This window comes from Microtus ochrogaster, linkage group LG9 (assembly GCF_000317375.1).
Source record: "Microtus ochrogaster isolate Prairie Vole_2 linkage group LG9, MicOch1.0, whole genome shotgun sequence".
NCBI classification, from domain to species: Eukaryota; Metazoa; Chordata; class Mammalia; order Rodentia; family Cricetidae; genus Microtus; species Microtus ochrogaster.
In genome coordinates this window covers 17,991,907-18,003,010 of record NC_022034.1, presented here as the reverse complement: position 1 = coordinate 18,003,010, position 11,104 = coordinate 17,991,907, and the positions used below count along the sequence as shown (strand labels likewise).

Genomic DNA, 11,104 nt, shown 5'->3' with positions numbered 1-11,104 from the left:
ATATAGTTATTATGTGTGTATGTGTGTGTTGTGTGTGTACATGTATGTGATGTGTGTGTCCATGTATGTGATGTACGTATGTAGGTCATGAAATGGTCATAGAAGTTCACTCAGCACAGAGGTAGAGACTGGTTCAGATGCAGTTGTCCAGATAAGACATTAAGAAGCCAGCTGGAGACTAACAGGGCTTAGCCAGGTTCAGGGTTGAGTGGATCTGCAGGGGGTAAAGTCAGGACCATGGGATGGGGAGGGGAGGGGAGGGGAGAAGAGGGACACAGTTAGGATGACTAGACTATGTGGGTAGGAACAGAAGCATGTGACAGCAGAAGCACAGGGGGCAATCTATTCTCTGCTTGTTGGTCTCTTGATACATGCATGGGAATCTGTGGTGAGATTGGTGGTAGGTATCACCATGATAGTGTCAGGTGTTCTTCTCTTTGTGGGTCCAGGTGAGGTGTTGTTATTCCTTCAGTTTGTATATTTGAAAATATATCAGGTCTGATTATTCGGATGTTGTCTTATTTAGAGTTTCTGTTGCTGTGATGAGACACCTGATGAAAAGCGTGTTGCAGAGGAAAGTTTGTTTAGTTTGCACTTTAATATTATATTACATCAGTGAAAGAAACTAGAATAGAAACTCAAAGAGGGCAGAAACCTGGAGGCAGGGCTGATGCACAAGCCATGGAAGAGTTCAGCTTACTGACTTGCTCCTCAAGACATATTCTGTAGCTTTCTTATAGAGCCCACAGCCACCCACCCAGGGATGGGTCCAACAATGGGCTGGGCCCTCCACCATCAACCACTATTTAAGAAAGCACCCTACAGCTGGATCATATAGACACATTTTCTCAACTGAGTTTCCCTTTCTTCAAATAACTCTAGCTTATGTCAATTTGACATAAAACTATCCAACACAGATATGGTTTTTATATGTCCTCACTCTCATGTGCCTAATTGATTTTGATATGTCTATCAGTGATGTCTTTTATACTTTTAGGAATAAGGTATTTATCTGCCTTTTCTTGTAGGTGGTGCCAGACAGAAGCCTTGTCTACGTGCACTGGAGATGCCCAGGCATCAACTTGTTGCTTATTAATGAAGCCACCTTGAGCAAGACCCAGCCTGAAAGCCATCATTTTACACAATAAGGAGTATCCTAGAGCAGGGTACAGCCTGATCTCCCTAAGGTCATAGTCTAAGAATGAGAAATGAAACAGTAACAAAGGAAGATGGAGTTGCTGGTGACAATGACCTGTTCCATCTTAATGAGGTGATAGAGGAGTCATGGAGACAGTCAACTTTAATATTTCACACCATGTTTATTCAGAAGTGAAATGGCAGATTAACAACACCATCAGAAGGTTTTGTTTTCTGGCTGTGATGTAGAGAGATAGGGACTATTCCAGAGATATACCAGAGGCAGCTGTTGACAACGACTGCAGATCAGATTACAGAAGAAGCTGAGGAGCAGCATGGAGAATCACCTAGTGACAAAAAGAGGGTGTCAGTTACAGTGGGCTCCTGCACATCTGCATCCTACTTTACTTCATCTCAGGAGGACACTTCTCCCTGCTTCACAGACTGTACAGCTCAACTTCCCAGGGGATTTTTTTTCTTTTTTGTTTGGATGTATTTATTTCAAACCTTTCTGCCATTTTGTCTTTCAAATGAAAATGACATTTTGAAATATTTTTTAAAAAGAGACTGAATAAAACCAAAACAAGTAGGAGGTCAGGCAGATATCTATATTTTTGGTTCTCCAGGCCTTTTACTTTACTTTTAATGTGCTTTTGTGGTTCTTTTGAGACTAGGTTTTATTTGTGGGCCCGAGCTTGCTTGGAACTTCCTGTGTACCACAGACTCTTGCTTACCTTAGCTTCTCAAGGCCTGTTCTGACAAGTATGTGCAACCATACCCAAGTTCACAGTTCATAAAAATGTTATCTTCAATACTTACCTTCCAGAGGACACATCACGTTCATGCAGATGGTTTCCTCAGGGTGAGGCTCACCCACTGCACTTGGGGTGTGCTGACCCCTGAGAGTTCCACGAATGCAGGAGACTTGGCAGCATAATCATAGAGGAGCAAATAAAAAAATGATCTTAAAATAATTATACCTACTCAAAAACAAAAAAAGCAAAATAAAACACATACCTTTGTATTAATTGATATTAAATGTAAATCTTTCACACTAAGCATGTTTATTGGAAATACTTTGAAATAATAAATGAAAATCAGAGTCTTACCCATCTTCACCACACTTCTCTGTGCTTGCTCTAGACTGCATATGGCAAAATCTAACCGTGATGGTGCTGAGGATGAGCTTTGCTTTTGTAAACAGCTCATTTCAATTCCAAAATCACAAATATTACCATAGTAGATTCATGTGCACTGAAGTCTAGCAAAGATCTTTGATCGAATTAGATGCCTTTTTTTGATTGATTGATTGATTGATTGATTGATTGGCTACTTGCTTTGTTTGACAGGATCTCACCTTGTAGTCTAGTCTTGTCTTGAACTTGGTGATCCTGTTGTCTCAGCCTCCTGAGTGCTGGAAGTAGAGGTATGTACTACTGTGTCACCTCTTAAATAACCTTTGTCTATTCTGTTTTTTTCTTAAACACTATCATAAACCTATATCTACTAATGCACAGAGTATGACACAGACTTAATAGTTGGTGCTCTTCTACAATAAGCTTTATATCTGGATATAAATCCATGCAATAATAATGATGGTGGTGGTTATAACAAATGATAATAATAGTTCCTCATTTTCCTCTTTCTTACTTTGAGATTAGCTTTCCTTCTGTAGCTTGTACAGGCTTCAAACTTGTTATATAATCAAAAATGGCCTTTTATTACTATTCCTCCTGTCTCTACTTCCTGAGTGCTGAGATTCTAGCTATACCCCTATGTCCATCAGACATTATACTAGAAATTTAAAACAAATTGCACTAATAACATTTGGCTAAAATGATATTTTCAATGAGCAAGGAACAGAGTCTTTTAAGTCTTTAAATGACTATCATGAGACATAAATGCCAAGTTCCAAGTAGTTTACATTCTGAAAAGTTTAGGTGTCCTCCTCTCAGGCCTCACTTCTGCTACTCACACGTCCATGTTCTTAGGTAAAGAAAACCGAACTTGAAATGCCGAGAGCAAAATAGGTAAACTGAGTAGATAAATGTCTTTATTACGCACTTCTTGCACATCTGTCTTCCTACTGGACAGAACTGTGGCATACTGTCCCTGTTGTCACTCTACTGTGCCATAGCACACTTCAACTTGTGGCCACTCTTTGTCCTGGGGTCATTGAGATGGCTTTGTGGCTAAAGAGTTGATGGTACAAACATGGTAACCTGAGCTGAATCTCTGGAACAACAAGTAAAGATGGAAGAACTGACTCCACAAATCTTGTTCTTATACTGTGATGTGAATACATTCAAAACACAAGAAGTTTTCTAGAACAATTGTTGGGGACCAGCCTCAACAAAAACACCTCTTAGCAGAGTAGGGATGTGGGGATTTAGAAATATTAGTAAAGAATACAAAGTCTCATGTGAAAATAACAAAACAGAAAAACATAGAAAAGTATCTGGAGGGAGTTCTAGTGAATACTGAAATAGCCCACGTCTAATTTCCAATCGCTTAAAATATCCCTGACCCCAAACATCAGAAATACGACAAAAAAACTGCATTAACATGATACAAGGAAATGAACAGACCAGTTGAAGTTTGCAGGCTACATCCATAGTTAAACATGTTGCTTTGTTGCTAGAACAAAACAAGTCACACACCCTAGACGAAAATATTCTGTAGGCACACCACTCCCTGAGTAGAATTCAATATTATCTCCTTAAAGGAACTGGAACTTAGTTGGATCCTTAGACTTTTGTTTAAGATAGAAATATATGTATTTCTCTATTCTTGAACTACAAGGGCTAGATATTAGTCACAACTGTTGACAATAACCTTGAGATTGAACTCAACTCAATAACCTTGAGACTGAGCTAAACTCTCTGATCCAAATCTAGGTGGGAGGTTTGTTTGAGGTAGAATCACAAGCACCTTGAAGGAATAAGGGTAAGTTCCAACTTTCTGACCTTTGGTCAATGTGGAAATAGGCTCACATTTTGGGGCCTCCACAAGCAACTGCAATCCCCAGGACACATACTGGGAAAGGATTTCATGCCTTCTATGTGGGTCGCTTCTTGAGTCTAAGATGTGATGGGCCTTACCAGGTCTGCCTCTCACCTTCTGCAGTATTTAACTTTTTTCATAGTGATAAGGACCCCAACAATGACTGGGTCAATGACTCTGCAGGTGATGAATATTTGCTTATATGAAAACTGAGTGGTATTTGGAAACTGTGTAGGTTCTTGAGGCTGTGATTCTGATCTTGGGGCAGTACTTTACTTCTGTCTGTAGGTATATCACACTTCACTTTCTGCTATGCAGGAGCCAGCGCATGCTCGTGTGTAGGCTAATTCACATGTCACTTCAATCTGTTGTTTAAATTGTAGTTTTTAGTGAGTTAGCATAATTGGCTTGTGGTTTCTGCACATCAGTATCAACTACATACAAAAAAGTGTGTTCGTGTAGACAAAATCTACGTCCCACTAAATCTCAGTAAATACATTCCCAACTTACAATCCTCTTAGAAAATGTAGAAAAGCAATCAGTTACATCTAACATGGAGGGACATGAGACAGACAGAGTAAAATGGGGAGTTCTAATGATTTTGAGAAATACCTTTGCAAATGCTTTTGATATTAGTACGCAGTAAGGGACCAAGCAAGGGTCATGTTAAGAGCTCATATACTTGAGGCATTTGGAAGCTTGCTTAATTTCTTTTTTTTTTTTTTTTTTTGACATGCCTGGTGTCTGAGTGGAAGATCGTATGTTGAACTGACTGGCAACTAGACTGTCATAAAGTTAGATCTTTGCTATCAAGGTTAGTCTATCTGGTCATGGTGGCTCACACATTTAACTACAGCACTCAGAGGCAAACACAGGTAGAGTTCTGTGAGTCTACACAGTAAGTTCCAGGCCAGCAGGGACTACTGCTTTTTATGTATCAGGTTTTTACAGCGAGTCTAGTAACGCTGTTTCTCATGCTCTAGTGAAGAAACAGAAGGCGGCAGACATCTCCTATAGCATTAAGCCTTGCTGCCCTGTATCATGTCACCCTTAGAGAGCAAACAGCTTTTAATCAAAGCGGGAACTTGGTTTGGGTCATGAGCAAATAACACTCTAGTGAAATTATCTATATCTTGGACCTTGTCCAACCTGAGGAGGCCTCTCCTGCTACGTCCCTCCTCTGACTGCAGAGTTCTGCTCCCTATCCTGGCCCCATCTGTTTCAACCATCATTCCCAGCCCAACTGAGAAGAACCTATGACAAGAAGAGGACTCATTTTAGTGGAGAGATGTGCTTGGGGGAAGCCACGAGGACTCCTTTCCCAAAACTCAAGACAAACCCCATAGCATGCACAGCCCTCCCCAGCTGCATACCAGTCTGTTCCTTACCTATGTGATTCCAATAAATGACAACGACACCAATGACGACACCAATGACGACACCGCTAAGAAAAAGGATTACGATTGTGATGACTGCAGTGATGATCGCATTCATATCCCAAGATTTTGGTGACATCTGTATGGTATCTAAAGTCTTTGCCGTTGGTCCTGAAAGTATTTTGGATGAACATAAAAATAAGCCCTTATTAGCATCTACTACCCTCCAGAAGCCCATGGGGCTCATATGTGACAATTATTTTACATGAAATGGAGTTGTATATACCTTACCCACAAGGAGCTTATTTTGCTATAAAGGGAGGCAAATGACCATCCATTATCTTAAATGTGACATATTTACTAGGTTTAGAACATTGGCACAGTTAGTGGCATTTAATTGTTTCTGGTAAGTGTTATACAGCCTCCTTAAGATGTGTCACCAGAGCTGGCCAAAAGGCTGCTATAGAAGAAAGCCATGAAATATTACAAATTGCATATAGACTTGGGGAGTTAATAGGAGACCATTTGGTTTCTGGTCCATTGGTTAATGAAGAACCAGAAATATAAAGAGGTGAGATAAGGAAAGAGAATGGTGAGAAATCCATATGCTCCTTAGTGGCTCTCCCGACAGGAAGAACACCGAGAAATCAACCAATTTATCAAATCTACCATTATCCATACATGCTAACATTCAGAGAAGCCATTAAATCTTTAAAGACAGTTTCCACACCTCCCCCGCCCCCAGCCTGCTGAGGCTGGCTACCCTTGAAGTAATCCAGTTAACTACGTACTTGAAATTTCTGTCCAGTGCTTTAAGAATTCATTGAGCCAGTGACTACAGTCTCCCATGGAAAACTTCTTGAGATCTTTCTCTAGTTCCTTGTCATTTTCCAATATCGTTATAACACCTCTTGCTTCAGGATTAAGCTCTGTCCAAGTCATGCTGTTTGGATCAAATAAGGCTAAATTTTGTTTGTTAAGGTTGAACAGCAAGGAGGCACCAGTGTTCTGTTCAATTTCACGTTGACAGCATATGTTGACTTGCAATTCAGGATGATCTGAAAATACACACACAGTTAGCATCTTGCACTCTTGATAGAGCCATCACCTCCCTAAATGCTAACCCTTCCTTTGTAGGCCTAGGGACTGGGACAGTTTCTTGTCCTGTGTGCCCTCCGCTACTCACAGCCTCAGGTGCTTCCATGCTGGGCTGACACTTAGCTCTTACACGATAGACCTGAAGTGCCCTTCCCACCTGTGCTCTTCCCTTCGTCACTCAAGCTGACTATCCTGACCTCTGCGCCCCGTTCCATACTTACCCGTGGTATTATTTGTCTTTGGTCTGATGTGTAATAGCTTCTTCCTGAACTCTTGTCCCATTTCTTTAACCGTTTGAGTCATATCTTCCCATACTTTGGTGGAATTTCCTTCTCCATTGCTACCCACAAGTTCAGCTTTGTTGGCGTTATTGTACTCCAATAAAAGCTTTTCATCCAATGAGCAGCATACCTTAAGCCATGACTTTCCAAGTTCAGAGGAAGCCTCAACAGTGAATTCGAAGCAAAGACTGTGCTTATCTGTGAGAAAAACATGTAGATGAGGCCCAAACAAGAAGGAGCAAAGAATCATTATCTGTGATCCCTAGACTTCTTCAGGAAGGTCTGATTAAGGGGGGGGGGGGGGAGAGAAGCCTCCATCTTAGATTCCATCAATTTTAACATCTTTAGTCTTGGAATTTTGGAGACTCACAGACATCAGGGAGCCTGTAGGAGTCTGACCTAGTTCTTCTGCATGTATGTTATGGCTGCATAGCTTGGTGTTCTTGTGATATTCCTAACAGTGGGAGTGGGGATGTATCTGACTCTTTTCTCTGCTTGTGGCACCTTTTTTCTCCTGCTGGGTTGCTTTGTCCAGCCTTAATGTCATGATATGTACCTGGGCTTATTGTGCTTGTTATGCCATGTTGGACTGATGACCCTGGAAAGCCTTCTCTAAGGGAGTCAGAGGGAGTGTGAATCTGGGGGAGAGGGAATATGAGGAGGAGAAACTGAAGGAGGGGAGGGAGAAAAACTACTGTTGGGATATATGAGAGAAAAATAATAATAATAAAGCTGAAGGAAGGCAGGGAGGGAGGAAGCTACTTTTATTCTCTTCCTACAAAAGCTGATAGGTAAAAAGAATAGGCAGGGTGATCAGACTGAGGCTGCTGGGGGAAAGAAGGGTGGAGTCAGGGAGATGCGAGCTAGCCTCTTGGGGAACAAGTCTACTAGAGGACAGATAAAGCCACAAGCCATGTGGCAAAATGTAGATTAATAGAAATGGGTTAATTTAAATGTAAGAGCTAGCTAGTAATAAGACTGAGCTATCAGCCAAGAATTTATAAATAATACTAAGTCTCTGTGTGGTGATTTGGAATCAGCTACTGGAACAGGGAGCAGGTGCTCAAGACAGAAAAAACCCATTCTTTTTCACCAAACATGGGAAGATTACCCAGGGAGAAGTCTCGGCTCCAGCCTTTGCAGAAGTTCATTCATGGCAAGTGCTTACTGCTAGGAGCTGGTGTTACTGAGAAGGGATGCTAGTAAACACAGAGCAGAAAAATCTTAGCACAGTAGACCTAGCTGGGGTGAGCAGCAGCGAACAGCATGGAGGGACCATGGTCCACATGATTAGTGCGGTGAATGCCATCTGGGGCCTGACACCAAGTTGGGTGGTCATGACTGACAGAACAAAGAAATCCCAGAGGAAAACAGATAGACATCCAGTCAGATTGCATGAAGATACATGATCAGCCAGGAAACCGGATGCTGCCATTCATGAGAAAGCTGGGATCCCCGGTTAGTGAGTTTTACTGGGTGTGGTGGAACATTCTTTACACGCTGAACCTGCTCAGACTGGCAGGCAGGTTCACTCACTGATTTCCAGGTCATCCTTGCTTAGGGTTAGAAAGTGGAATGTCCTTTGAACAAACAGTCAAACAAAGGGGCAGTGTGTGGATACGGACGGTGAGACCTTAGGTGTTCTGATCTGTTGTTAATGTTCAAGGGCAAAGAGCCCAGGGAATGCCTGAGGGATTGTAAGGAATGGAGAAGATAGTTCATAGAGTACCCAGCGCCTGGGTGCAGGAGACTGTCCTGGCTAACTTCCTAGAGCGATCACAAGGTGTGCCCCTCACAGCCAGTCACAGCTCTCTGTTTAGAGATTTCTATCTGCCTTCTTGATGTCCCATTTCTTCTAGCCCCTGTGTCCCAGTCTGCAGTAACTGATTTCTGTTACTCATGGGCTCCTCCACATATCTTAGACTGACTGAAGAGGGCCAGAAGCAGTTCCACAGGGAAGACTAGCATTCCTTGCCGCCACCCTAACTCCCAGTGCCCCTTCCCTCAGTCAAATCCCAGGAACTCACCTGACGGGAGAGGCGTGCCTTGACAGCCCAGCCAGAAGAAGAGGAGGGCATAGTGACTGAGATTGTTTACTGCGGTCCAGGCCATGGATCCTTATTCCATTCCAGGCTGACAGCAGTCATGGTTTGAGCTTTGGAGAGAGAGGAGAGGAAGCGTAAGTAATTTGTACAGATGCCGGCAGATTTCTCCAGAAACCAGGGCTGTGAGTTCAAGCATCACCTCTTTGTCATGCCTGCTATATCAGTGCCTAGCCCCACCTTTTCCTCGAACTCCTGTGTGTGGGGGGGGAACACTCCAGGATCCCTGGGGCTTGGCTTGCTTCTTTGTGGAACTTGGTGATTCTTTTCTATCCAATACCATCAGTGAACAGAGGTCGTGACTATGAGCTGACTGGCCCAGGTCTTTTGTGTCCCCAGGTCCTCCCAGACCCCAAGAAGTCCCTTCCCAGGACTTACCGGCACCTGCTCCAAAAACGTCACCAGCGGGAGTGGAAGACTAAAAGCTGGTGCCGTGGCTGGGGTCATTTATAGCCTGAGAATCAGGTGAGTACACGTAGGTGATGACTGGACAGAATGGCTCCCCTCCAGTCTTAAGAGGGCAGAGTTTTTGTTTCCTCCTTGGTTACCAAGACAACTTTTCGAAACTCCTCCTCCAACCTGTATATTCTTCACCCTCAGAAGAAAGACAAGTCCTACTTGTTTATTTCTATTTTTAGAAGTACCTAGGTCTCCTCCCAGATTCTGGCCTCTCTGAAATAGACATGCAGGTACATACTGTAAGCACCGCTCTGCACTTCTGGTAACTCCGAAGTCTAAGACTTCCAGGAAGTGTGTGCGGAGTGCAGAGGTTTCCTTGCACACCATTCTTCAGGTCCCAGGGATCAGCCTATCTCCTTCTCCAGCACTCACTTCCAAGTGTACAGCACCTACCTGGTGACTTATAATTTAATTTAATTTTTGGAAAGTGAGCTCTAGAACCAAGCTCAGGTCCTCATGCTTGCAAGGCAAACACTTCAATAATTAAGCTGTAGGCACCCCAGCCTAGAGTGTCTTCTTAAGATTTGCTCTTCTGTGATTTTTACAACCATAGTGTCCCTCCAGCTATTCATGCATCCACCCAGCTAACAGTTCAAAGCCAGTTAAACAACCTCAAGTGAGTGTTTGAGTGTAGTGTTGAGTAGGAGAGAAACAATCACACCTACAGACTGAGTCTGAGAAGTCTCAGGTTTTGGGGGTAGCCTTGTTGTATGGTTTTTCTCATCACCATTCAGGGATTTTTCAATCCTACCAAGTCACCGTGGACAGGAGAGTGTTGCAGCTCTAATTAGTATAAATTTGTGTCTATGATGTTACAGGAAGGTGAGAATAATTACTTAGTCAGTCACTTGCATAAATGAAACCCACCAGGTCATTTGCATAATCTCCTTAACCCCATTCATTCCAATGAGAAAGTTTCACCCTTTGATATGTAAGGATTGAGCAGGGAAAATTTTTAAAATGCTATATGCATTTTAACTGCTTAAATTTCTGAAAGCCATGCCTGTAGCCCACACTCATTAAAATCATCTCTAGGGCTGAGTCCATGACCATCTGGAGGCTGGTGTGAGTCTGGCAGCCAGAGGAAAGACAGGAGTGCCCAGGTCCACCCTGCTCTCAGGCTCTCATTCCGGGTCTTATCTAATGCATCCCTGTTCTTGTTCTCCCAGGGACCTGCCTGTTTCACCAGCCTCAGGCTAGACTGCCAAGTCCTCCCTGGGTGGAAACACTGCTTCCTACTGTTGCCACCACCCTCAGGAGGCCCCCAGAGAGCTCTGCTGAGGTGAAGCCAGAGTCTTGACTTCACCACAGAAAAGAATTGCAGGATGAGTGAGTTTGGAGCAGAATCCGAGTTAATTAAAGGATATTCAGAACACGAGAGTCAGATGAAAGAGGCTCCTGGGAGCAAAGTCATATCTGAGGATATGGGTGTGGTCTTCTGAACAACGAAGCCACTAGTGGGTGCACGTGTTGCCAAGTATACACTTCACAGGTGACTAAGGACTTTTTTTTCCAAATGTGTTCAATATATGTTTTGTGGGTTCACTGATGGAAACCAAGCTGGTGAGTAAAAGCCTAGATCAAGGAAGGGCAGGGCAAGAGCTTTTCTAAAAATGTAAACTGAGTAGAAATACTGCGAAATGAATCA

At 42.9% G+C, this 11,104-nt stretch overlaps 1 protein-coding gene and 1 pseudogene across 1 annotated transcript; one reads left to right on the top strand and one right to left on the bottom strand.

The window, feature by feature from the left end:
• Window positions 1-1,948: 1,948 nt before the first annotated feature.
• LOC113457919 lies at window positions 1,949-2,076 on the top strand (annotated as a pseudogene).
• A 3,292-nt stretch (window positions 2,077-5,368) lies between these two features.
• On the bottom strand, window positions 5,369-9,489 carry LOC101986781 (retinoic acid early transcript 1E-like). The gene is made up of 6 exons (XM_013352280.2): window positions 9,376-9,489; window positions 8,923-9,050; window positions 6,836-7,093; window positions 6,308-6,574; window positions 5,529-5,687; window positions 5,369-5,394 (listed from the first exon to the last, which is right to left on the bottom strand). The coding sequence occupies exons 2-6, from the start codon at window positions 9,005-9,007 to the stop codon at window positions 5,369-5,371; spliced, it is 795 nt and encodes a 264-aa protein (XP_013207734.2). The 5' UTR covers window positions 9,008-9,050; window positions 9,376-9,489.
• Between the last annotated feature and the right edge of the window lie 1,615 nt (window positions 9,490-11,104).

Bases quoted from the DNA above. Each gene is read 5' to 3' on its own strand.
- LOC101986781 (XM_013352280.2), bottom strand. From the start codon at position 9,007: ATGGCCTGGACCGCAGTAAACAATCTCAGTCACTATGCCCTCCTCTTC. The intron at 7,094-8,922 runs GTGAGTTCCTGG...TTTTTCTCACAG, and splicing joins AGGCACGCCTCTCCCGTCAG to ATAAGCACAGTCTTTGCTTC. The intron at 5,688-6,307 runs GTACGTAGTTAA...AAATACTTTCAG, and splicing joins GCACTGGACAGAAATTTCAA to GACCAACGGCAAAGACTTTA.